The 26,845-nt window shown below is 39.9% G+C and overlaps 2 protein-coding genes and 1 long non-coding RNA gene across 7 annotated transcripts in view; 1 reads left to right on the top strand and 2 right to left on the bottom strand.

The window, feature by feature from the left end:
• Window positions 1-2,535, bottom strand: part of CKAP2L (cytoskeleton associated protein 2 like) — a 31,848-nt gene extending 29,313 nt beyond the window's left edge. For 4 of the 5 annotated variants that reach the window (XM_072770190.1, XM_072770188.1, XM_072770186.1 and 1 more), the window contains exons 1-2: window positions 2,389-2,535; window positions 190-256 (exon numbers count right to left, since the gene is read on the bottom strand). In XM_072770190.1, coding sequence (XP_072626291.1) covers window positions 190-256; window positions 2,389-2,419 — 98 coding nt within the window. In that variant the 5' untranslated portion in view covers window positions 2,420-2,535. The remainder of the gene's footprint in view (window positions 1-189; window positions 257-2,388) is intronic. The other variant, XM_072770187.1, reaches the window with a different exon arrangement.
• Window positions 2,536-2,636: 101 nt separating this feature from the next.
• Window positions 2,637-26,845, top strand: part of LOC140601381 (uncharacterized) — a 61,502-nt gene continuing 37,293 nt past the window's right edge. The window contains exons 1-3 of the long non-coding RNA XR_012004387.1: window positions 2,637-2,808; window positions 14,815-14,905; window positions 22,181-22,287. This is a non-coding gene — a long non-coding RNA (uncharacterized lncRNA). The remainder of the gene's footprint in view (window positions 2,809-14,814; window positions 14,906-22,180; window positions 22,288-26,845) is intronic.
• IL1A (interleukin 1 alpha) lies at window positions 7,333-17,212 on the bottom strand. The gene is made up of 7 exons (XM_072770191.1): window positions 17,108-17,212; window positions 16,418-16,472; window positions 15,387-15,435; window positions 14,784-14,994; window positions 12,845-13,018; window positions 10,882-11,000; window positions 7,333-8,681 (listed from the first exon to the last, which is right to left on the bottom strand). Exons 2-7 carry the CDS (start codon window positions 16,462-16,464, stop codon window positions 8,484-8,486), a joined length of 798 nt encoding a protein of 265 aa, XP_072626292.1. The 5' UTR covers window positions 16,465-16,472; window positions 17,108-17,212; the 3' UTR covers window positions 7,333-8,483.

Below are 26,845 nucleotides of genomic sequence, written 5' to 3'. Positions count from 1 at the left end.
CAATAATAGTGCTTGGGCTGCCCAGGGGTTTTTGTCATGTCTGGACTAATATACCCTTTTTTGAGGGATCATAGGATGTCAACGCAGGCTGAGTACACTGCAAACAATAGGGCTATGTTTTGAAAGGCTTTAAATTGCTAGTTGCAGCGAGGGTAACCAAACTTGCGTAACTGTGTGAAACAAACTCACTTGGTGGTTTGGCACTTCAGTTTTCCTTTGGCTGCTAGGTACTCCTGGAGCTTTCTCTGTCGCTCTTCTGCAAGATAGGCAAGCAAACAAACAACAGGACTTTAGATGGAGATTTTTAACCAGTTCATCTATATTCTAAAAGATGGCACTTATTGGTAATGATTTTGGCATTGGACCATATTATAAGTCCCTAGATCCACAAATTTGCCTCTAAGTTAATGTCTATATCAACAGTATCATTTGTGTGCCATGTCCTATACTAAGTTCTTCATATTTACATTATTTTTCTTTAATCCTCATCACAAGGTTTTTTACAGTCTGAAATCTAAAGAGGGTAAATGAGATGCCTAGCTGATATGTAGCAAAGCTGGGATCTGAAACCATGTTTGTCCAACCCCAGAACCCTTACTTACAGCCACCATTCTCAGCTACAACATATGCACTGCATGAAGAAATCTGTTACTGGCTCACCTGAGTTGGTGAACCAGTCTTGGTCTTTTTTAAATATATATTTTTTGATTTTGAACTTGTTTTTAAGTAGGCTCCATGCCCAGTATGGATCCCAACATGAGGTTTGAACTCACGACTCTGAGATCAAGATCTGAGCTGAAATCAAGAGTCCAGTGCCTAACTGATGGAGCCACCCAGGTGCCCTGGCCTGGTCTTAGTAGTTATATATTTTTTTTGACAGGGATGATGGTTTTTGCCACAAACCCTTACAGGGTTTCCTTTGGGCCTACAGACAAAATAGGCCAGGTTAGGTGGTTCATGGCAAACATCTATTACATGGTAACTTTCTAAGCAAGGCATTTGTGAGGGGATGAAAATGCAGTATTTCTGTCTTCAGAAAGTTTCAATTTACTAGGGGAGATAAAATAAACACAAGAATAATTACAATATAAGGCAAAACCTGGGTACCATAAGAAAGGGTCAAAGAAAATTACAGGAGTTCGGAGGCAGGAACTGAGAGAGAAGAATAGGTGGTTGGAAAAGTCTAAAATGAAGAATAGGTGGTTGGAAAAGTCTAAAGTCAATAATGGACACACACACACAAAAAGATAATAGAGGTGCAAAACTATTCTTAATTTCACCTAAACTGAGGTGCTGTGTGTTTTAATATCTGGCTCTGATGCATTCCTAGGAGACAGCTTTGAGGATTATGCATTTTACCCTTTGCCAGGCAGTATAGAGATCAGGTGCTAAGACACCCAGCTGGAATCCCAACGCTGTGGTTTCTAGCAAGTTAGCAAACCTCGCTGCTGCTGAACCTATAAAATGGAGACAGAAATTTCCATCTTGGGGTGCCTCAGTTGGTTAAATGTCTGCCTTCGGCTCAGGTCATGATCTCAGAGTCCTGGGATCAGCCAGGTGTTGGGCTCCCTGCCCAGGAGGGAGCCTGCTTCTCCCTGTCCCTCTGCCTGCTGCTCCCCCTGCTTGTGCTCTCCCTGTCTATCTCCATGTCTCTGTCAAATAAATAAAATCTTAAAAAAAAAAAAAAAAAAAAAAGAAAAGAAAGAAAGAAACGCCCGTCTCTAAGTGCTATTATGTAAAAGGCCTAGAACAATGCCCAGGTCCTAGCAGACAGTCAACAGGTATTAGGAGTTACTGAAACTATCAAAACACTGAGTGCATTTGGGAGGTGGTTGGCATCTGAATTGTATTTTGAAAGGCAAGCTAAAGGCTCCCTGTACATTTACCTGGTCAGGGAACCCAGGACCCTCAGTTCTTGGTGCAGATTTAACCATCAACTTCCAGTGCCCCCAGTTAGGGTCAGACCCCGCCTCTAAGCAGCTGTCAAAGTTCAGGCCGCAGCACAAATGACCACACCCAGGCTCTGCCTGTAGCCAAATCTGGGTGGCAAGAGCGCATGGCTTTCTTCTGGATGTGCGACCGGAGCAAGGGAGGGTATCAGGTTTTCCACCTAAACGAGGTGACAACGACATCTCTTTGCAGAGCGGCTGCAGGAATTACGGGGAGGATGCCTGTGAGGCATCTGGCCCCGCATCTACTCTCCTCTACCAGGGCCGGCGTCTGGGCTCGCGTCAGCGTCCCCTGGACTGGAAAACGCCCAGGGGGAGACTGAGGCAGGCACGCGAGCGGACGGCCACCTCCCGCAGAAAGAACTGACTGGGTGGCCTCCCTTCTTCCCCGCCCTTGCTGGAGCGCCTGCAAGACGCAGGGACTCCTGGTCATACTCACGGGCGGCTGCGGATGGCCCCGGTGGCACCATGACGGCTCCGCGACAGTTTTTTTTTTCAAAGCCCGCGCCTGCAGCTACGGCTGGGGCATAACGCGTCTGCTCGCTCTGATTGGCTCCTGTGGGTTTGAAACCCGCCAGTAGGAAGCAGGGGAGGGCGGGACAAGAGGGAATGGGCGTCTTGCGATTGGCTCTGTCTTCGGAGCTCTCGCCGGGGCCCTTTGATTGGAAGACTGTGCATCTCCCCGGCTTTAAAGGCGGCTGCGGGGCGGCAGCCGGTGTCCGCCCCGAATCCGGCTGGTGCCTTCTCGGGCGCGGTGGGCGGCGGGTTGTGGAGTCGTTCCTGGAACCTGCTCGGCCGCATAGGCAGGGCCGCCTCACACCTCAGCCCCCAAGGTTCACAGGAGCTCTGAAAACACAAGGTAAACCCCAAATCTGATGAATTCGGGGCGCCTCCCCAGTATATTAGCTTTACATGTGAAGGTTCTCATGAATCTAAAAGCTCTAAGTTCTTAGTACTGCAGGGGGGCTGCTCTTATTGTTTCTAACTGGTTAAAATATACGTGACAGAAGTTACCATTTTAACCAGTTTTAAGCGTACAGTCCAGTGGCACGAAGTACATTTAGAATGTCAGAAAGGAAGAAATAAAATTGTCTCTCTTTTCAGATGACATGATAATATATATAGAAAACTCTAAAGACTCAACCAAAAAAACTATTAGAAACAGTAGATGAATTCAGTAAATTTGCAGCATAAAAAAAAATCAATATATAGGAATGCCTGGGTGGCTCAGGGATTTAGCACCGCCTTCAGCCCAGGGTGTGATCCGCCTTCAGCCCAGGGCGTGATCCTGGAGACCCCGGGGATCGAGTCCCACGTCGGGCTTCCTGCATGGAGCCTGCTTCTCCCTCTGCCTGTGTCTCTGCCTCTCCCTCTCTCTCATGAATAAATAAATAAGATCTTTTAAATAAATCTTTATCTATATATCTATATCTATCTATATGTATATCAGTTGCATTTCTATACACTAAAAATGAACTATCATTAAGATAAATTAAGAAAACAATTCCATTTACAATAGGATCAGAGTGTATAACCTCAGACCTGTTAGTGTGGTTGTCATCAAAAAGACAAGAGAAAACAAATACTGGCAAGGATATGGAGGAAAGGGAATCCTTGTACAGTGTTGATGGGAATGTAAATTGCTGCGGCCTCTATAGAAAACATTATGGAGGTTCCTCAAAAAACTAAAAATAAAACTACCAAATGATCCAGGACTTTCACCTCTAGACATATATCCAAAGGAAATGAAAACAAGATATCAAAGAGATAATCTGCATTTCTACATTTATTGTAGCATTATTTACTATAGCCAGGATATGGAAACAATCTAAGTGTCCATCAAAGGATAATGTTGTAAGTATTTTAAATAAAAACAGGATCACACTGTAAAAATGTTTATGACCTATTCTTTATGGTCTCCAAAATACTATAAACAAAAACATGCACACCAAATTACAGATGTCACAAAGCTAAAATGGAAGAGCCAATATATATAAAATAGAAATTGGGAGTCTGGGGATGCCTGCGTGGCTCAGTGGTTGAGCATCTGTCTTCAGCTCAGGGCGTAATCCTGGAGTCCTGGGATCGAGTCCCACATTGGGCTTCCTGCATGGAGCCTGCTTCTCCCTTTGCCTATGTCTCTGCCTCTCTCTCTCTCTATGTCTTTCATGAATGAATAAATAAAATCTTACTATTTAAAAAAAAAAAAGAAACTGGAGTCTGGAATGATCTAGAAAGAACTGGGGCCAAATTAACAAGAATAGATTTACAGAAATACATTTAAAATTTTGAAATTAGATTCAGAACCCATAGGTGTTAATTGCCTACAAACACTGAATCACTTGCTTTCGAAGAGCTAATGTTACTTCTTAGCGAAACCTAGATGGCATCTAAAATAGGAAGGACAAGATGCCACGTCTAGTCTGTGCTCGTCTGACTATATCTTGAGTACTATACTCAGTTCTTGGCAAAAATTTTATGAAAGGTATTGATAAACCAACACTGGTCAAGATTCAGGAGGGCAATTGTGACAAAGGTATATAGTCATAAAACCCAATCAAGGAATAAGTATAGATATACAAGCATATTTTACATCTACCACAATAATTATTGCTATCCCACCTATTTCCATCACTCAAGAAAGTTCAAATTTAAGTGTTTTTAAGTGTCATAAGGATTACAGTGGGAGGTGGGTCGGGGAAATATTTTTTGACTTTTTGTTTTTGTAGCTTAGACTTAAAAAGGTGGAATTTTGGCTTTCTCTCATCAATTTGGAAACTGATATATAAGACTGTAATAAAAGAAACAGACTCCAACAAGTTCAGTGCTGAGACTGTTGGATTTCATTGTGGTGACCTTCTTACCAATTAGACAGTGGGAGAATTTGGACTAGAAAATATATAGAATAACATTTTTAGGCTATTTCTAGAACAATTTAATATTTCACTATTAAAAACTGAGCCGGCTATTATACTTTTAAGCTTTTCTTGAATTGGTATTGCTTGCTCAGTGCTCTGTACTTCTCAATTTCTTAAAGTATCAAGATACTAGTTTTACTGTAGCCAGACTTGGGTATGGAGACTGAGGGAAAGTTATGGCAGCTAGAAGGAGCCAGGTGAAACAAACAGATCAGACTTTTTCCTTTTTTTGTTTGTTTGTTTCTCCCCGTGGTGCCCTATGTAAGTTAGGCTGAGTTTGGTTGTAAGTAATAGGAAACCAGATGACAATGGCTTAAAACCACAATAATGTTTCTTGTTTTTGTTTTGTTTTGTTTTGTTTTGTTTTGTTTTATGTCTGGCAGTGAGTAGGCAGTTAGTGCAACAGTGTCATCATAGATTCTGGCTTTTTCTCCTGCCATCTGTCTTCTTCAGTATGTCTTTGTGAAGGTTGCAAGTTGGCTACCATAGTTCCAAACTTCACATCCTCATAGAACCTGTCTCATGCAGGAAGGATGGAAGAAAAGGACTTTCTTCTATCTTTTATCAGAGTAGAAAATCTTTCCCGGAAGTTCTCTCCAGAAGATTGACATTTCGATTAGATGGGATTTCCTCAACATGACTCAGTAATGTGAGGATAGAATGGACATGATTGGCTTAGATCAACTTAATTTGTTCTTTAGGTCAACACATTTTCTTCTGAATGAAATCAAGATTCTGTTGGTAAGGAAGATGGAGGGTTTGGCAGTTAAATGTACAACCAACATTGTTCACCATATGCTTCTCTTCTTTTCTTTCTCTGATGTCACTTTAGGATTTTACCTGCTATAAACTTGCTGATGTCTTCCAAATCTACTATCTAGTTCTAACTTTTCTCCTGAGTTCCAGACACATTATCATCTGTCCATTGTACATCTTCATTTGGGTGTCTTGCCAGTAGCTTGAATTATGGCTAAAATGGTACTCCTTATACTTCACCCTGGAACTGAGAACTCCATATTTCTACCAAAAATACTGAGTAAGGAACCACTGTTCACTCATTCTCTAGTACCAGGAAATTGAGAGTCACTTTGGACTACACCTTCCTCATTATTTCCCATATCTAATTTCAAGATTCCCTGACTCTCACTTTTCCTAATTCAACATATCTTGTATCCATGCTTTTCAAATGGATCCATTAGTTTTTAATGTGGTTCTATATGTGTTTGTATGGCTAAATTGAGAGTCACTTTGGACTACACCTTCCTCATTATTTCCCATATCTAATTTCAAGATTCCCTGACTCTCACTTTTTCTAATTCAACATATCTTGTATCCATGCTTTTCAAATGGATCCATTAGTTTTTAATGTGGTTCTATATGAGTTTGTATGGCTATATGAACACAAGTGTTGCATATGTGTAATGGAAGCTTTACACGAACCTGGAAATATTATCGTTCTTTTTTAAAGAAAGATTTATTTATTTTTATTTGAGAGAGAGAGAAAGAAGGAGGTGAGGGGAGGGGCAGAGGGAGAGAATCTCCCTCCTTTTTTTTTAAATTAAATAATAAATTTATTTTTTATTGGGGTTCAATTTGCCAACATACAGAATAACACCCAGTGCTCATCCTGTCAAGTGCCCCCCTCAGTGCCCGCCACCCAGTCACTCCCACCCCCCGCCCTCCTCCCCTTCCACCACCCCTAGTTCGTTTCCCAGAGTTAGGAGTCTTCCATGTTCTGTTTCCCTTTCTGATATTTCCTACCCATTTCTTCTCCTGAGAATCTCCCTCCTGAGCAGGGAGCCTGCTGTGGTACCAGAACTCACCACCCTGAGATCATGACCTGAGCCTAAATCAAGAGTCAGATGCTCAACCAACTGAGCCACCTAGGATCCTCTCATTCTTTTTTTTTAGAGATATTTATTTATTTATTTATTTATTTATTTATTTGGGACACATAGAGAGAGGCAGAGATATAGGCAGAGGGAGAAGCAGGCTCCTTGAAGGTAGCCTTGTGTGGGATTGAATCCCAGAACCCTGGATCACAACCTGAGCCACGGGTAGATGCTTAATCACTGAGCCATCCAGGTGCCCCCCTCCTTTTAAAAAACTATTTATTTATTTATTTATTTGAGAGAGAGTGAGAGAGAGAGAGATCACAAGCAGGGGGAAAGGGAGAAGGAGAGGCAGATTCCCTGCTGAGTAGGGAGCCCAACACAGGACTTGATCCTAGGACTCTGGGATCATGACCCAAGCCAAAGGCAGATGCTTAACTGACTGAGCCACCCAGGTGCCCTCCCCTTATTCTTAATATCATTTATGCATATTGGCAAGCTAATAAAGGATAGAGAAAAACCATACAACCTTGTTTTGGTTTTCTAAAGTAACACTAATTACAGTTATTTATGTGAGGTTTTATAATTTGTTCCTAATTACCACACATTAATGATTAAGACAATACATGTGTGTCAGATTTACTTCTTTTAGTAAGTTTTATTATGACTTATAATAATGTATTAATTGTTATTGTTGTTAGTAATATAATACTGTAGTTTGATCACAACTTTTAGAACCTTGGAACATTGTTTACATTCCAGAGAAGAAAGTTTAGATTTACAGTTGTCTCATAGTTACCAAAGTTGTTTATCCCATTTTAGCTAGTAAAACTTGATAGCAGGTGAAATTGAATGAAACAAGAATGCTTAAGCAATTTAAAAGTAGAAGAGTGAAAGATTGGTTAATTATCAGCACAACGTATTAATATAATTTATTATCACAATTATAGGGCTTCTAGGTACTACAAAAAGCAGAACTCAGACCAAAGTGCCTTAGTGTTACTAAATCAAACTCATTTAGCCTAAAAAACACTCTTTACTATTGTTAAGGACGACCAGTAACAGAGAATGCAAGGAATTGACATAAATATAATAATATGTTATAATTACCTTAAATATATATATATTTATTTTTTTTAGCTTAAGTATATTTAAAAATATATATGTATACATAAATAGTAAAAATATATATTCATGCTTTCCTTTCTTGAGGCTCAGTATTTCATTCAAGAAGCATTTTACTAGACTGATCTCACTGATTGGCATAAAATTCTGTTGAAGCAGAAAGGATATCTTCCCTTCCATTTTGAAGATGATCAAACTGAGGTCCCAGAAACTTACAGTATTTGATTAGGAGTCCATCAGCAACTTAAAGGCAAGCTGTTAGAACGAAATTCTGGGCCTATGACTTCTCATTCCAACTCCTGTTGTGCATATTTAGTTTTCTAATGCCTCAGTTACTTAACCCATCTGTAATATGGGTAGAATCTTTTCAGTAGCCATAGTCAGTAGCCCTGGTCTTCCCAAGATTGTTATCAAGAGTAATAATGAAACTAATTGGTAGTTTGCAAAGTATAGGGTGTTCTTTAAATAACAAACAATATTATATGTTAGTGTCGGTTCCATTAGACCTTGCTCACTCTCTTACAAAGAGAGTAAACATTCATTTGGAATTACAAAGGCTCAGCACATTCTCAGCAAGTGACTATGAGTAAAGGATTGGACTCTTCCATGTACATAGTACACGTGGACTGTCAACACATCACAAGTTATAGACTCCAGAGTCAAGGCTGGGTTTCCAGTAACCGAAAGTCAGTGATAGAGGGTTGCCCTCTTGCCATGTGCACCAGTTTTCGTTCCTGTGTGGCAATGAACAACTTGGGCTGGGCAACTGATTTGAAGTAGTGCTTACTGCCATGACGCTCCCAAAAGAAAAGAAGGTTTGTCTCATCTCTGATAGTTTTGGGTGTCTCAGGCATCTCCTATGATAAGGACAGCAGAGGTATGTTAGAGAACAAGATTCTAGACAAAGAACTGAAATGCAATCCCTTGACATCTGGACTTTGTGAGAAATATAGCTCTTTAGGACTCTGACTCTGAAATATAATGATATAGATTCTTCATTCATTTGTTCATTCAGCAAGCATTTATTACATGACTATTAGATGTGTGGCCCAGTCTACACATAATAGTTAATTTCCTTACTTAACTGGAGAGAAATCCAAATTAGTCATGAAGATTGCCAATGACACTAGTGTCTCACTGTATCCTGGCAGGTAGAGTAAGACACTGTTCTTGTCCTGCCTTCAACATGAGGATAAGACATTTTGCATAAAATCTGAGCATTAGCAATTGAGACCTCTAAACATTTTGACCTCTAAGTGTGCAGATCATATCTTTGGGAAAATAATTTATTATTAGAGATGTTTATCTCCATGTTTAAGCCAGCAATTAAAAGTTTTAAAAAATCCCAAACACACACATACACTTCCAGGTATATCAGCAACTGGCTCTTCTCAATATAATTTTTGACAATTGTGATCTCTTTAGGCTGTATTATTCTTGAGAGTATGAATGGAATAACAATACTTTAATGGAAAAGTGAAATTCAAATTTCAACTTGAGATGCTTCTACTGTGTTCTTTTTAATTTAGAGAAACTTCTTAAGGGTTCCTGGGGTTTTTAATGTCAACAAAAATTTATTTCACAAACCCATTCCTCTCCTAGTTTTTTCCCAACTCAGTAAATGTATTTTCTTCACACCCTGTTGGTTCTATCTCTAAAACATCACCAGTTCTGTCTACTTATTTCGATCTGTCTCACTACCCCAACTCCCATGACTATTATTATTATCTCCTAATTGAGCTCTGTGCTTTCTCCAATGTCTTCCTGCCAACCTATTCTCCATTTTAGAAAATATAAGTGAAGTCAGGACACTTCCCTGTTTGAAACCCTTTCATGGTTTTTCATTGTACCTCAAAGGAAACCTAAATGCAAGGCTCTGCAAACAATAGCCTCTGCTTATCTTTCCTCCTTCTTACAGTGCCCTGGTTCTAGAGTGTTCCTTCTGATTTCTGAAGCTGGCTTTAAACTCTTGAAGCTCTAGGTCCTAGATATGCTCAGATCCCTCTGTTTGGAATGCTAACCCTCACTCATCCCCTTCCATGTCATGCTCCTTCCTATCATCAGATCCCATTTCACAGGGAGCTCTGCTCTTGCCACTGTATGTAAAGAGCACTCTCCCATTTTTCTTTATCTCAGCACCCTGTTCATTTGCTTTATGGCATCTTGTATTTTTTGCTAGTTGTTTGGCTTGTCTACTGTCTGTGTCCTCAAGAAGACCAAGTTCTATAAGGCTAGGGACTTTGGCTTACCATGGTCTACATAGTTGTTGGCACTATGTTTGAAAAATAGAAGGCTCTCAATAAATAATGCCTGTTGAATGAATTCATGAATGGAGCTACTGCCCTAGTCTGTAGAGATTACTTTTACCTCAGTTGATCCAGGTAGAGAAATACATGCACCTACAAAAATCCTGGTTGGATTTGGGGGTTTGCATTATACATTTACTAAATAAGAGTCACCTATTTATCAGTGGAGTGAGCATCTAAAGCTACAGTGGGTGTGTTTAGGTGTCTATATGTTTGAGGGGAAGGTGGTAGTGGAGATGGGGCTGGGATGAGGGATAATGCTGACACCAATGAAGAGAGAGGAATAGAGTCAAAAGGCCAGGGTTTGAGTCTTGGCTCGTTTTTTTTTTTTGCTTTGTGCCCATTGACAAGTGATTAACACTCTCTGCTCCTAGTTGGCTTATTTGAGTTTTTTGGAAGAAGGCCCCATTGTCCTAATGTCTACCATCACATAGGTCAGATGGTAGATGTTAGTAAGATGGATGCCCTGGGTTGGAAGGTGACTAGGGTCAGGCAGGGTAAGGAAAAAGAAGGAAGAAGGCAATTTACCTTTTATTCACTCTTGCCACCTCCATTTTACTTTCTCATAGATCCTGCCTAGAAGTGCCTCTGGGGATAGGTGAGAAGTAGCATGCGGGGGCAGGTGGGCAGGTAGAAACTGTGTTAGGAAGGGAAAAGGACTGTGCCACCCTGCTAGGGGTATCTGCCTATTGGAATCATTCACAAACATGGGATGTAAATGAAGGTAAATTGGAGACTGAGAACCACTGACCTTTAGCAATACAGGTTCATCTTCATTTTGGGCACTCACAAAGAGTCGAGTTTTTGATATTCTTAGAGTCACAGGAAGTTTAGAATCTTCTGATGTGTAAGCTCCCATGTCAAACTTCACTGGCAAAGAGAAAAGTCAAAAAGGAAGTAAATCCATTGTTATTTGAATGAAATCAAGTGTTATGTAGATTGTGTGTATGTGTGTTTGTAGTTAGGTCTCCAACTATGGTGTAAACACCAGAATGGAATTCCACACATCTTTGTATCCTTCACAATGTCTGCTACATTTACTAGGCAGGTAAATACTTGGTTAATGTCTTTAGAATTTTCTGTGTTGAATGAATGCCTGGGGGCTGGCTATTTGTTGAATCTCTTATAATTACATTAGTGGGATAAGACCCTTCAACTTATGAGCTCATGAGTTTATAATAACCTAAAATGGAGGGGTTTAGGGAAGCTGATATACTCATGTTGCTAGTGCTAGTGAAAACTAGTTGCTTTCCTTAGAGAACAGTGCTTAATAAGAACTATATGATTATTTATTCCTAGGAACCAGGAGTTCCGTTTTTGGGGTATGCTCCAAAGAAATAACCTCATAGGGAAAAATTATATATACAAAGATATTTGCAGTATAGTTACTTAGAGCAAACCCAAGGCACCCAAATAGCAACATGATTGAATATTCTAGTGCCATTAAAATGCCTGGGTGGCTCAGTTGGTTAAGTGTCTGCCTTCTGCTCAGGTCATGATCTCTAGGTCCTGGGATTGAGCCCCTCATGGAGCTTTCTGCTCAGCAGGGAATTTGCTTTTCTCTTTCTCTCCCTCTGCCCCTCCCCATCACTTGTTCTCTCTCTTTCAAATGAATAAAATCTTTAAAAAAATGGCAAATATGTATGCTATTTCAATACGTGAGGAAATTATGTGAAATTATATTAAGTAGGAAAATACAGCACAAAATAATTTGTAAATGTCAAGGAGTAGAAAGCATATTATCTGAAGTATGTCCAATCAGAAAAAGCCCTGTTTGTTTTTTGCAAAGTAGTCTCTTTGGAGTTCTGAAAATAATTTTGTATACTGAGGGCATGTCCTGAAGCTAAAATACATACACCATGAAGATTGGATTTGTGTGACAAAATTTCTTGGATACTAAATTTCATCCTCCAGAACATATTGTCAGCTTATTGGGTGTTTTGCTTCACAACTGTGTTATCAAAGATGATGATTCTTTTCAGTTTGATGATACTTGTAGGTTTGAGCAGCAGGCTTTCTAATGGGGAATGATTGCTCCTATTGGCTTCTGGGTAAATTTGAATAAGTCATTTAATATTCCTGAGAGTCAGTTTCTTCATCTTTAAAACCAAAGATAAGAGTGTCTGAGAGAATCAAAGGAGCTACTTCATCAGAAAGCTTTATATTCGGTGCTCTCAAAGATAGGAAACTTCTCTCTTGTATAGCTTCCTGATTTGGCTGAAGCTCCCATCCTTGCCTAGGATTTTACTGGGGATGTTGTGCTTCATCCAATTCAGTAATTATACTGAACTATACTGCATCCTACTGCAGTAACTATACTGCAAATATCTTTGTATATATAATTTTTCCCAATGAGGTTATTTCTTTGGTGCATACCCCAAAAATGGAACTCCTGGTTCCTAGGAATAAATAATCATATAGTTCTTATTAAGCACTGTTCTCTAAGGAAAGCAACTAGTTTTCACCAGCACTAGCAACTAGCAACATGAGTGTATCAGCTTCCCTAAACCCCTCCATTTTAGGTTATTATAAACGCATGAGCTTACAAGTTGAAGGGTCTTATCCCACTAATGTAATTATAAGAGATTCGACAAATAGCCATCCTAAGAATTGTGCAAAGCTAGGAATCTAGAGAGGTTTATATTTTGAAAGCAAAAAGTTAGAAAGAAATACAGAAATAAGAGGATGGGAGAATGACAGAGCTGTACATTTACCTGCATCATCCAAATTCTGTAATGCAGCAGTCATGAGGTAATTTCCTCCTGTTTGTCGAACTATACTTTGATTGAGGTTGTCATTCAGGATGAATTGGGATTTGATGATCCTTATATAGTTGTATTTTTCATTGTTATGGAAGTTGTATGCTACTGATCTGGGCTTCATGATTACTAAAACCATTATCACAAGCTCAGATTAATGTCTATGAACAAACACAGGTAATATATCTGCTCTAATACAAGTATCAAAATTAGCTATGGAAGGGACATTAGGAATATTTCAATCCGGGTGAAAAAATTGAGAAAGAAGTGAAGTTACCCAGTCAGCAGAAATAGTTTCTAGGATTATCTTTGTGGCTACTTATTTCTTTTTAAACTTCAATTCCTTAGGCAGTAATTTTTTAAAAAAAGATTATTTGTTAAATATTCTCATTTTGGTTGTTTGGAGGTTTCTAAGAAAACAGGAAGACTGCTAACATTCACATCTACATTTTTCAGATGAATACACTCTAAGGAAAAAAATGAATATATTAAGACTTATATTTGTTACTGAGGATATAAGTCTAAATGTCTACCCCTCTTTCTGAACAGTGGTATAAATCAACAACTTCACAAATCCTCATGGTTCTGAGTAATTTTATGACTAGGAATCTATTCTAAGGAAATAGTGATAAAAATAAGGATATAATATGGATATTAATTGTTATATATTTATAATGTTGAAAAATTGGTACTCTAGAATGCCCTTGGTATATTGCTAAGTGAAAAAAAGCTGAATATAAGATTGTATATAATATAATCCTCATAATATTTGTTTATATGTGTGTATGTGCATGGAAAAGACTTTAAGGACATACCATAGTGCTGGCAGTGGCAAACTCTTAGTGGTAGTATGAATAATTTTTATTTTCTTTTGCATTTTCTTTCATCTTCCTATTTTCTAGGTGACTGTGTATCAGTGTTTACCTGTTACTTTAAAAAGCTATTATTGGGCAGCCCGGGTGGCTCAGTGGTTTAGCGCCGCCTTTGGCCCAGGGCGTGATCCTGGAGACCCGGGATCGAGTCCCACATCAGGCTCCCTGTATGGAGCCTGCTTCTCCCTCTGCCTGTGTCTCTGCCTCTCTCTCTGTGTCTCTCATGAATAAATAAATAAAATCTTTAAAAAAAGCTATTATTTAAAACCTATTTATGTTTCATGTAGAGGCTTATACAGTAGAAGCATGGGAGAATAATCCTGACTGTTAAAATCAGAACTGAATTTGGTTTAAACCTCTTCTGCTTATACACTATGTGACTTCTCTAACTGAGCTTAGTTTTAGTTTCCTCCTATGTAAAATGAGAATATTAGATTGTTGTGAAGTGTAGGGATAATATAGCCAGTAATAAATTAGCAATGTTGGTAGTAGTAAGAAAGGTAGTAGTAGTAATGGGAGTAGTAGTAGGAGGAGGAAGATAAGGAGGAATAACAAAATCTAATGTTTATTGGGTATTTATGTTCCAGGCATCATTCTAGTCCAGGAGCTTGCAAGTATAGATTCATTTCATCTTCACAAGTGGGGCCCTGATTATCTCCATTTTACAGTAGAGGAAACTGAAGTATAGAAAGGTTAAGTAACTTACAAAGGAGCATAGTTATTATCTGGAGAAACATAGCTTATGAGTAGTATGTAACTGCTTTCTGTCACAAGGATAAAAGGCACATGACCTTTACAATATGGCCACAAAATGCACCCATGAGGAAGTATTCTGTAGGCTCAGGCTACTCACTGCTGCTCTCTTCCCACTGGAGAAGGACAAAAATTAATTTTCCTTCCTTGTGGTTACTAGACTGATGTCTGGTTGCCCCCTTATTACTCTTATTCTAGGTTTTATTTTCTGCTAGCTCTGTTTGCTTAAGAATGGAAAACAAAGATATTATTTGTACTTGACCTCTTACCTTCTTCTGTGTCATTGGCAATGTCTTCCAGGTCATCATCGGTGATGAATTGACTTAAACTCAACCGTCTCTTCTTTAGAATCTTCCCATTGGCTGCCACCACTACCACATTTTCCTTGAAGGTAAGCTGGGATGTCTTTGAGATTTCAGAGGTACTCAGAGACATGCAGTCCTCATGAAGTGGGTCACAGCTCATATCATAGAAGGATTTCTATGAGGAAGGAAAATAGAAACTGAAGGGCTATATGTGGTCATAGGAAGAGATCACTTTCAGCAGAAGTTTTATCTAATAGATTTAGTGAAAAGGATCTCTATTCCATCAATCTTCTCCCCTTTCCCTCTCTCCTTCCCTCCTTCCCTCGTCCTCTTTTTCTCCTCCCCTCCCACCTTTCCCTTGGAAAATCTGTTGAGCATGGAGAATGTCATCAACAATTAGTGTAGAGAGGCAGTTGGTCTCACTTATAATGAAGAAATATTTGTCTCTGAACCTCTAGTGAGGGCGAAACAAAAGCTTCTAGGATTCAAGCTATTGCTGTTTTCTCCTGGTAGAGAAAATACTGCATAAGAATAGTAACCCCATAAGAATTGCAGTCATTTACTTACCTGATTCAGAGAGAGATGGTCAATTTCAGAACTGTATTCTTCATTTTCACTGTCAAACAAGATAATGAGAATGTAATTCTGTTTGTTACATCTCTGCAGTTGTTTTAATGACCACATTAGCTTTGGTAACACACACGGTCATTACTGCCATCTTTGAAAATTAAGGATTTCTATACGTATACATACATATGTGCTGTAATTGTGCCTCACTAATTTGGAATTAGTAATCATCAGTAATTGTCACTGAACTGTACCTGTGCTTTATCTCTAAAAATGGGGCTTGGCTAACAAATTGAAGGGTTGTAGTTGAATTTCAAGGAAAAATGTTAACCTCCTCAAGAGGAAAATGCTTTTGAAGCATTAAAATTTTTAAATAATGTTAACCAAGTAGGTCATGTGTTATACACTACTTTCATGTATTCACTTAAACAGATGTAATAATGTACACTTGGGAACTATCCAGGCAACATTTTGATAGCTTGGTTTGTGTTAGTATATACTAATAGATAATGGGAATACCTTGTTTGTTTAAAGTATCCTATAATTTAACATTTTATTCATTTACCCTTATGTCTGAATGAGTTTTGACTGTGTGTGTGCATTCACATGCTCAAATTGCTATGGAGCCATTACCTATTCCAGACTGAGATCCAGAAGTTTTCCTGAGAATGATTTCTCTCTCTGACAGTCCATTAAAACCCGTTACAATATCAGAGCATGTGAACCTGACTGAGGCTGTGTCTAAGTAGATGTTGAAATTCATTAGTTCTTAGGAGACAGTAAAAATAGTTTTTCAAAAAAAATAATTTTTTCTAAAATGGCTATCTCCCTGTCAGTGTCATCTCAGTGTAGCATGCTAGAAGCTTACTCTTTCTGGATCTTTGCTGAATCTGTCCTGACTTCAGAGGTAGGACACATCTCTATTTATGCTTCTGCCAGTCTGGCTCCATGCTAGTTACTGTAATACTAGGTAGATTATCATGTACCTTGATCTCCTCATTAAATTGCAAGAGATAGAACTGATTTCCTACCTGTAACAGTTCTTCAGGTCTTCAAAGAGGTCAGGAACTTTGGCCATCTTGATTTCTGCAACAGAGAACATGAGTGGCTGTCAGCTTAGCCAGCCACTGAACCAAATACCTGCAAGCGGAATCACCACTGCTTTGTGCTTCTTGAGAAGCTTAATGAATGACTTAGCCCACACTCAGCATTTTCCCCATTCTTCTTTTCACTCCCTTGTGTTATCTGCATATGTATCTGCCTCCTCTCCTAGATTGCAAACTTCTTTTAAAGCTTTGATATTCTCTATGTGCTCAACCCAGTGCATTGTACACAGTAGGCATCCAATGAATGCCTGGATAAATTAAAGAAAAAACCTACAAGAATGAGGTATTTGCCTTACATAGATGTAAGAGAGAGACAGATTTGGAAATTTCTAGTTTTCTCTTAGTAATTTTGGTAGTAGAGCCTCCTTCCAAGGGAAGGCTCGGCTGCACCCACAATGCCTTTATATGAAACCAGTTCTTCTGTTCCTCAGTTCCTCATCAGTAGAAAGAATTATTTTCTGAAATCTGACCGTGATTATAACTCACACACCAAACCAGGCACAGACAAGAAAGGAAGGAAAAGGCTTGAACTTCAGAGAAGGCAGTTTGAGAGACAATGGCCAAGGAGAAAAGCAAAATATATTTTAAAAGTCAGAGATGTGATCAGGACAATACCTTTGCTGACTCAGGAGACAATGAAGCGACTCCCTCTCTGCCTGGATACTTAGCCCTAGTCAGACTACTTCGCCTTTTGTCTTCTTGGAGTAGGCGTGGTCTGTGTGCGTCACAGGGGAATTTACAGGGAAGAATTGTATTTTTTTTTTTTTTTTTATCTTCCTTTAACTGGAAACTGGCCAAATAACGACAGATTACATACTTGATAATAGTGTTGTTTACAGAGATTCCAGGACTTCCTAACTTGGCTCATTTATCTGGCTTTGCTCTAAACAATTATAAACATGTAGTCTTAGAAAAAGGGAAGAAGGACAGGAAATTTAAGTTTCTAAAAACATAGTGGTGGCGAGGAAGAGAGAACTCCTAAAATCAGAATTCTAGGTGGTTGGAATTAGACAGGAACTTAGGAACTGTAGTTTATGTTTTAGCTTAATTTGTTTTTTGTACCCCAGCACTGAGTATGGATTGATGGAATGCTTGGCAGCCCCTGGCAGTAAAGGATTGGCTATGAGGGAAGATGATCTATCTTTTCTGAAGAGGGAGATTTGCTTGAATAGGCATAAATCACTCTGAGAATGGGGAGACAACCTCCTGGTTAGGGCAGGGTAGGGGAGAGAAATGATAACTATAAGAAGTCTTAGTCCTCTTACTCCTCTGAATATTGTTAACCCATTTCCTACAGAAGTGACAGGGCTTTAGGAGAGAACTCTCTGCTCTGGCCATGTTATAGCAAAGTGGCTCTCTATCAGGACCCAAAGGAAGTCTGGTCTTTTCTAGAATAAACCTAAGGTGTGTGAGGATAGCTGCAGACTCAGGGAAATATGGGCAAGCCCTGGCCAAAAGCTGGTAGCTGGATTTGAGAATAGAGGTTGAGGGAAGGGGAGGGACTTTTATATAGGCACTACATCAGTGTTGCCTGGCTGTTATTATCAAAGATTTTATTGGCATCTTGAGGCTGGCCCAGTTCAGGTGGTACAACGTCAGACTCTTGGCAGATAAATGTTGAAGGTTTCCTGATTGGACTTTAAGCCATGTAAAAAGAAAAAAATTTTTAAAAAGATTTTACTTATTTATTTGACAGAGATATCCAGGGAGCATAAATGGCAGAGGGAGGAGAAGCAGACTCCCCTCTGAGCAGGGTGACTGATGCAGGACTCCATCCCAAAACCCTGGGATCATGACTTGAGCCAAAGGCAGATGCCTAGCCAACTGAGCCACTCAGGTGCTGCTAAGCCATGTAAATGTTAGATAAAGAAAATGGATGGAAAAAGAGGGTAGAGGAGAGGAATAAAAAGGTAAAGAGAGAAAGGTGAGGCACTGCAGTGTAACATGGTATAAAAAGGCAAAACTGCTCAGAACTGAGAGTAAAGTGGCTGTGTGAGTTGGGTAGAGTATTTTCTCTAGTCTTTTTTTTTTTTTTTTTTTAAAGAAGACTTTATTTGTTTATTCATGACAGACACAGAGAGAGAGAGGCAGAGACACAGGCAGAGGGAGAAGCAGGCTCCATGCAGGGAGCCCGACGTGGGACTCGATCCGGAGTCTCCAGGATCACGCCCTGGGCCGAAGGCGGCGCTAAACCGCTGAGCCACCCGGGCTACCCTCTAGTCTTATTTAACAGCAAGTAGGGGGATCCCTGGGTGGTGCAGCGGTTTAGCGCCTGCCTTTGGCCCAGGGTGTGATCCTGGAGACCCGGGATCGAATCCCACGTCAGGCTCCCGGTGCATGGAGCCTGCTTCTCCCTCTGCCTATGTCGCTGCCTCTCTCTCTCTCTCTCTCTCTCTCTCTGTGATTATCATAAATAAATAAAAATTAAAAAACAAAAACAAAAACAACAAGTAGGGGTTGGTTAGATGTTCTTTAAGGTCTAGCCTAAGTGCAAAATCTCTGATTCTGATGCTATTAGCCAGTCCAGATCCTCTTGTTCATAGACCTGGTCACAATAGTTATAAACAAGAGCCACAGAAATAATGTATCCTAGATGTAGGCAATGTAAATTTAGGACCAGATTGGGACAGATCTTGCGTGTCTCTGGAAGGATCCTTGTTTGAATGGTGATGGTAGCCAATTTTCTATGTCTGTGGTTCTCCTTCAGGCAATACAGATATTAATCCTGGTTATTCCTTCTGCGTCCTGGAGATCTTGTGAGGGCTATTACCAAGAAATAATTGCAAACTACACTATGAATGTGGGCTGCTATGGAGATGCAACTAAACAAAAATAATAACAATGCTAATGATAGCTTCTGTCACTTGGGAACCTATATAGTCATTATTGTAACACCTTACTTCACTGAAGAATATATAGTTCTTATGAAAACATTGCTTTGAAAATTTTAACAAGGAGGACATTTTCAGGTGAAGGCCTCCCTTGAAACCCTGAAGATATTTAGTTCCTGGAAGGAATGTATAGCACCTGTTTGGTAATCCAGGAAAACATCCTTGGTCCTACCTTTAGTGGTTACACCCATCCTGGCCTATGTCCCTCATGTAGAGAATTGGAATTCCCCAAATATGGTTATTGACTTTCTCAAGGACAGTTGGAATTTTTTCTAGATAGCCAACTTAGGCTGAGATTTCACTAAACTTTTTCCTTCATATGACCTTTTTGAAAATTGGCTTTTAAAGGGAACAACATGGATGAGGTTTAGAGAGTGGGAGTTCTCACTTTGGGGGAACCTACTTTTCTGTATGTATGTACCTATACTGACTTGTAAGTAAGTCTCATCACTAGACCATCTCTACCTAGGGAATGGAGAGAGAAACATGCTAGGTAGAGCTCTGTTGGAGCCCAGGAGGTCCTTGGGGGTTCAAATACCCATCTCTTGACTCTGAGGAGGCTTCAGTAACTGTTAGTCAATTTCCACCAGATCATATAGAAAAAAAAAGTTTATTGTGTACTTATTCTGTGCCAGAGTTTTTGTTAGACATAAGCATTTTTCTTTCAGGATTCACCAAATTAGATACAAGATGAGATGATATATTTTGGTAGGTAAGTGGATACACTTTATTAGCCTGGAAGTTGTAGGTTAAAGAATCATGGTGGTGCTTTTCATTTGAAAACTGCTTTATACTTCACAAAGAGCTCTCACTTGTATTGTCTCACTGGCTCCACACTTAACCCACAGAGGTAGTTGCTATCTCTTTTCACATCTGAGGGGCCTTGAAGAGGTTAAGTGGATGGTTGTCACAAAACTGGCAGAGCCAGCCCTCTAACTTCGGGTTTCTGTTCCAAGTCCAATCTTGACTTTCTAGTGCATTTAGGTGCTCAAGTCTCTTGCCTCCACCAAATGCCATGTGATGGGGCTGAAAGAGACCATTTTTGAAGGTCTTGTCAGCCTCAAACACCCTGTCATTGATTCTAGGATTTTTTTTGTTGTTGTTGTTTAAAAGAAAAGATGAAAAAAGAAATGATTTGAAATATCCCCCCTCCCTCTCTCCTCCTCCATCAATGAAATCTCATTTTGTTCTGTGACATACAGGAAAAGGATGGAGGTGGTCAATGTAGTTAAGTGCATGGTCAGTGGTGGAGTCTGGATACAGACTTTAGCCATACTCTTGCCATTGTACCATGAAGACAAGAGAAGATCTTTGGAACCAACTTTAAAATCATTGCATGTAGTTGGATCTACAGCATTGCTTGAATGAAAAAGTAAACATAACTCTTCACTATGAATTTTTCAGGGGATGTAATTATTTGTTTTCAGGTTGTAGAAGTCCTCTTCAGAGGAATGAAGTGTGCATAAACCATTACATACAGAGACAATTGAGCCTTTTGTCTCATCTCATCCTATTTAATTGTAACCTGCTTTTAAATTCTGTGACGGTTAGTGGGAAGGAGGAAAGGATCTAACATAGTCTTCCAGGTGTTATAATACATTTTCTCATTTAATCTTCTCATCAACCTTGTGAGGTAGGTATTCTTATCACATTTTATAGAAGAGGAAGTCAAAGTCCAGGGAGATTAACCAATCTGTCTAAGATTTTGAGGTTACCAAATTGCTGAAATGGGATTCAGATACCAGAGCCTAAGACTCAAGAAACTACTGGGCTCTTTTTCTTAGTATGACCTCTTCCTTTTCTTTATTCTTTTAAAAAAATTTAAAAAGATTTTATTTATTTATTCATGAGAGAGAGAGAGGCAGAGACACAGGCAGAGGGAGAAACAGGCTCCATGCAAGGAGCCCAATGTGGGACTCGATTCCCGGTCTCCAGGATCATGCCCTGGGCTGAAGGCAGGCGCTAAACCACTGAGCCACCTGGGCTGCCCCCTGAGTTGATTTCAAGTTTCATTTAGACCCATTCTTTTTTTTTTTTTTTTTTTTTTTAATTTTCTATTGAGGTATAACTAATACACCATGTTATATTAGTTTCAGGTATATGATATAATGATTCTACAATTCAATATATTTCTCAGTGCTCATCAATTTAAGTGTGCTCCCTTGCCTTCTCCCTTGGTACACTGTCTTTCTGTCTTTTACAGATGCACTTAAAATCAGAGTTCATTAGGGAGGTTCTGTGTGACCACAGTCATGTCTATACCTGTCTCTCATTTTTCTTCTTGTTGGCTAATTGTGATTGCCTAATCAGAAGAGCATTTTAGAGAAATTCCCGTTTCTTTTGAGTCATTTTCCTCATGGAATCATAGTTGTCTCTGGTCTGAACTTGTTTCACAATTAATAAAAAACTTGGATTACTTTTCTGGATTCTAAAACATGATTATTAAATATTGCTAGGGAAATATAAAAAATATAAAAAGAAAATAAAATCCACAAACAAATAACTAGAGGTATTCAATATTACTACCTTGGTGTATTTTCTTTCATTTGTTCCTTTTTTAAGGCATATATAGCTTTGTTTTTATACAAATGGGATACTCTGAGCATTTCAATATTTGCTCCTCTGAAATCTAGGGAATGTATATGTGGTAGATTCTCCTTACCAAAAATCCATTTGTAGGATTACTTGATAAATGTCTGTCTTCATTTCCTAGTCTCCCTTGCATGGGTAAGGGATATATGGTTCCTTCTGGCCAAAGCGTGAGCAGGAAGTGATACGTGATATGTTATACTTCTAGGCTTATGCAATTGAGGGCCACTGTATGCTTCCGTCATCTCCAGCTTCCTCTGATGCAGCAATTTTGGAAGTCACGTATTCCAGATGGTATGGCTACAAATGGATGAGGTATGGTTGCAGATGTATGAGACTAGAACAATCTGCATTTATCTTTGCATGAGTGAGAAATCTTTATTTATTTTAAAAGATTTTATTTATTTATTTGATAGAGAGAGAGAGAGATTGAACAAGAAGGGGGAGTGGCCGGCAGAGGGAGAGGGAGAAGCAGGCTTCCCGCAGAGAGGGAGCCCAAAGTGGGGCTCAATCCCAGGGTCCTGAGCCAAAAGCAGACACTTAATTGACTGAGCCACCCAGATGCCCTGAGAAACAAATGTTTGTGTGACGTCACTGAGATTTCAGAGTTTAACCTAATCTATTCTGTATACTATGCAGTATAACCTAATCTATTCTGATTACTACTGTGTATAACGATCTTTCCCTTCTCCATCACAAACTCCAAGGTGACATGCACTTTATCTCAAATTTCTTCTTTCATATAATCAATTCCTTCTTAGACAGAATTGTGTCTAGATTAGTATTCCTCTTATCATATTCTCTACTCTCTGAGAGATGATTTTCAAATCAAGTGAATTAAAAACCTAATCAGATGCTTTCATTTTGGCCAAATTCTGATCCCAGGTATAAAGATATATTTAGTTGTGAAAATAAAAAGGCCAATAATAAACTGTTAACATCCCAGGTGGAAATCATATAATAATTACATTAAACATCTAACATTTGTATGGCATTTTATAGTTTTTCAAAACATTTTTTCTAAATATCAGTATAAGCATTCACTATGATGTGAAGCTGACTTATGGATGCAAATAATTAACAGCAAAGGTCCAATGCCCAGTGCATGATTCTGTTCTCCTTCCTTTTGGTATGAATTCCTGGGTACTGGGGAGGATGGACCCCTGGTTAGAGCAACTGTGGCGCAGGACAGGGAATGGCAAGTGTGGTACACAGTGTGGTTGGAAAGGCAAGAGACTTGGATCTGGCTTTGACCCTAACCCATTGTTGTGTGACCTAAAAACATTTCTATACATCTCAGAGCTGTCCTTATCTATGAAGGGAAAAGATTGGACTGGATGACAGTTGGGATTTTTGCAGCCATGGCTGTTCACCCCACACTTCATGACTACCCTGAACCTAACCATATCTGCTTCATGGTACTTCTATACTCTTGAAGTATTGTGTTTGGTTACATAAGGCTCATCCTGTATTCATTCCTTAATATTCTTTTGTAGGATCTTTCTCTGTCACATGTACAGTTGCGTTAGAAACAGATACATGCTTTTTCATTACTTCAGTGGCCGATTTGATTTGTCACTGAGTATAAATAGAAACAAGTTCCAAAAAAAAAAAAAAAAAAGAAACAAGTTCCATTTCTAGTACAGAAATATATAACAGTCACTGACATAAGGAAATAACAACTTTACTCCATTGATGATGACTCAGGCTTGATAGAGATGAGAGATCATCTGGGGCCTTGCCTTGGTTACCTTTAACAGAGTTTAAGTTTCTGAGTCAGAAAGGCTAGACAAGTTTTACAGTATTTTGATTAAAAAAATGAACATCCAGGGAAGAGATGTGATCTTAACTTTCTCTTCTCTACTGTGCTCTCCATGAGATCTTAGTGCAGTCCTCTGTAGATCATTATATCCCCTTCATAGTTGCTCAAAGGCACTATAGCTCCCCTGGGAGAGAAAGAGCAGGCTGAGAGAGCCTGGACTCAGGAGCAGGACCTAGGTAGGGGCAGAGGAGAGCAGGAGTTTCCACAGAGCAGAGTTGCAGGAAATCTTACTGAAGCCAGCTTGGCAGTCTGCTTCACAGTGAGGCGTTGTATCAGAAGCCATGGGGAAAGAGGTGGCAAAGAACTCCACCTGCCCTTAATAAGCTCTAAACTTGTGGAGAAGACCTGTGCAGATGACTACAGTGCAAGCAGAATAAAAGAAGTCCTGTAATAGAGGCACAGCAGGCAGATGGGAAGGGAGAGGCTGAAGCTAACATGGAGAATTATGGAAGACTTTACAGAGCCTGCATTTTAGCTGTGACTTGAAGTGGTAGGTTTGGATAGTGGAGAATGGATGTTCCAGGCTGAAGAAATTGGGTGAGTAAAAGCATAAGGCATAACATTTCATGTCAGTGTCTCCTATTGCATGGCCTTGGCAAGTTACTTAACTATTAGAGCTTTGGTTGCCTCATCTGTAAAACTGGGCTAACAATTCTTCATAGGGCTTTGGAAGTATTAAATGAGATTGTGTTTGTGAGAGTATTTAGTTCAGTGTTAGTTTCCCTTTCTTTGTCCCCAAGTGTCCAACTTTCTCCTGATTCTTTGCTCAGGCTGTGCCCCCTTTGGGAGTTATTCTCCCCTCCCCCACCCATGGAATTAGACCTTTCTTTGCTCTGCTAGTCCAGGCTCATCCTTGACATAGAATGGAAAAAAGATTTGCTGCAGGGAATTTCAAATGTAGCCAACCAAAAATCAGGTTATAGTTATAGGAATTCTAAGTAAAATGCAAGCTTGTCCATAGTGGTTATAGTAGATTGGAATAATTATTAAAGGCTATCAGTTCATGCTGTCATTCATAGGTGAGGAGCTTTGATCCAGGAACATGCTTCTGGAGCAGGAGACTTAGTGGTGATTAAGACAAACAGGGTTCTGAGCCTCATAGAACATCTCTGCTTGTGGAGAAGCATGTATGATCATAGTTGTGGTGGTTTTTAAGAAAGGGTAGTGTGGGATGCTTTGAGATATATGCAGGGGGAGTGGAAGGTGGGGAGGGAGGAAACTTAAATTAGTCTGAAAGGTCACGGAAAGTCTCTCTGAGAAAGCAGCATTGTGGATGGAAAAGGTAAGATTTAGCCAGATGAAGGTGCAGGTAGATGTAGGAAAAAAGATTCGTGTCTCAGGCAATGGGAGAAGCATGTGCATAGGCCCTAAAGGGGCCTATGGGGCCTTCTATGTCCTAGAAGGACATTGGTGTATTAGAGAAACTGAAAAGGGCCAGTGTGGCAGAAACTCAGAGACTGAGAGGCAAAGTGGCAGGAGTTACGGCTGAAGAGGTAGGCATGGTCAGGTCATGGACAGCCCTGCAAGCAGGTTAAGGACACTGAGTATATCCTGAAGGCACTTTTGAAGTGTTTTAAATAGGGGAGGAGCAAAATTAGTTTTGTGTTTATAAAAGATCTGTCTGGATTCTAAAGAGGAGAGAGCAAATGTGGGGAGAAGGTTCATGAATTATCTGGGTGAGAAATGAGGATGGCTTTGGACTCATGTGGTGGCCGTGGAGATGGAGAGAAGTGGATGCATTTGAATTATCAGAAGGGTCGAATCATCACAGCTTGGTGATTGGTTAGAGGTGGGATGTGAGGAAGATAGATGTCTCGAAGGAAAGTGCACCTTCTGGGAGATCCCTCGGTGGCTCAGCGGTTTGGCGTCTGCCTTCGGCCCAGGGCATGATCCTGGAGTCCTGGGATCGAGTCCCATGTCGGGCTCCCTGCACGGAGCCTGCTTCTCCCTCTGTCCCTCTGTCCCTCTGTGTCTCTCATGAATAAATAAATAGAATCTTAAAAAAAAAAAAAAAGTGCACCTCCGTAGACGTATAGGATATTTGAGTTATCATATTCTGGAAGCAGTTGTGTGGAACACAGAAGCACCATATTCTGAGCGAAATGCCTGCAGACTTAGAGGAAATGGCATGGATTGTGAGGATCTCATGAAGCAAATCCCATGGGAGTTGCATGCATGAAATTAGAGCTTGGAAGAGGCAACGAGCTAAGGCATGGAGTCTTAGGAGTGGGCATGAGGAGCAGGGGAGAGTGTGGAGGTGAGGCATGTTCCCGAGTCAGAGTGTGTGCATCCAGGAATGGCAGACAGGGTGACTAGGAAGCAGAAGCCAGGCATGTCCGGAGGAAACGTGGAATGTGGTATCCTGGGAGTCAAGAGAGTGGACTGCCTGGGGCATCCACATAGAGATACAGTTGGTGTGCCACAACCTCCCCAATGCAGCCAAATCACGATGAGCTCTCTTTTGGCATACCTTATTGCTCTTTCCAGCTTCTTCTGACCTTGGTTCAGCACTGTCTTCGATCGCCAGTGTCCTATTCTGTTCCCAGATCTTTCCTGACTTGGAGGAAAGAAATCACCACTTAGATGAAAATCTTTGATGCAAAATTTCCAGGACCTATATGGTGCAACTTGCAGATGTATTTATGTTTTTTAAAAGAATAGCTTGGAAAAAGCATGGCTTTACTTTGGGCCTGGGAATTTTGCTTTTGTGAGGGCTACTGACCCACTGAGAAAAGTAAATACATGGGTATTAAAGTAAAATGAGATTTAAAAATTTAAAAATTAAGACCAGGCACTATAACACTATTCAATACATGAATAAACAACCTTTAAAAATATTATTTATTTATTCTGGGGGGCAAGGCAGAGGGAAAGGGAGAGCGAGTTTAAGCAGACTCCGCACTGAGCGCAGAGTCCACCATGGGCATGATCTCACGACCCTGAGATCATGACCTGGGCCAAAACCAAGAGTCAGATGCTTAACCCGCTGTGCCACCATGGTGCCCCTTGAATAAATTTCCTTAAATTCAGTTCAGACTAGAGACAGAAGAG

Source organism: Canis lupus, chromosome 12, assembly GCF_048164855.1.
Source record: "Canis lupus baileyi chromosome 12, mCanLup2.hap1, whole genome shotgun sequence".
NCBI classification, from domain to species: Eukaryota; Metazoa; Chordata; class Mammalia; order Carnivora; family Canidae; genus Canis; species Canis lupus.
This window is presented reverse-complemented; position numbering and strand designations above follow the sequence as displayed.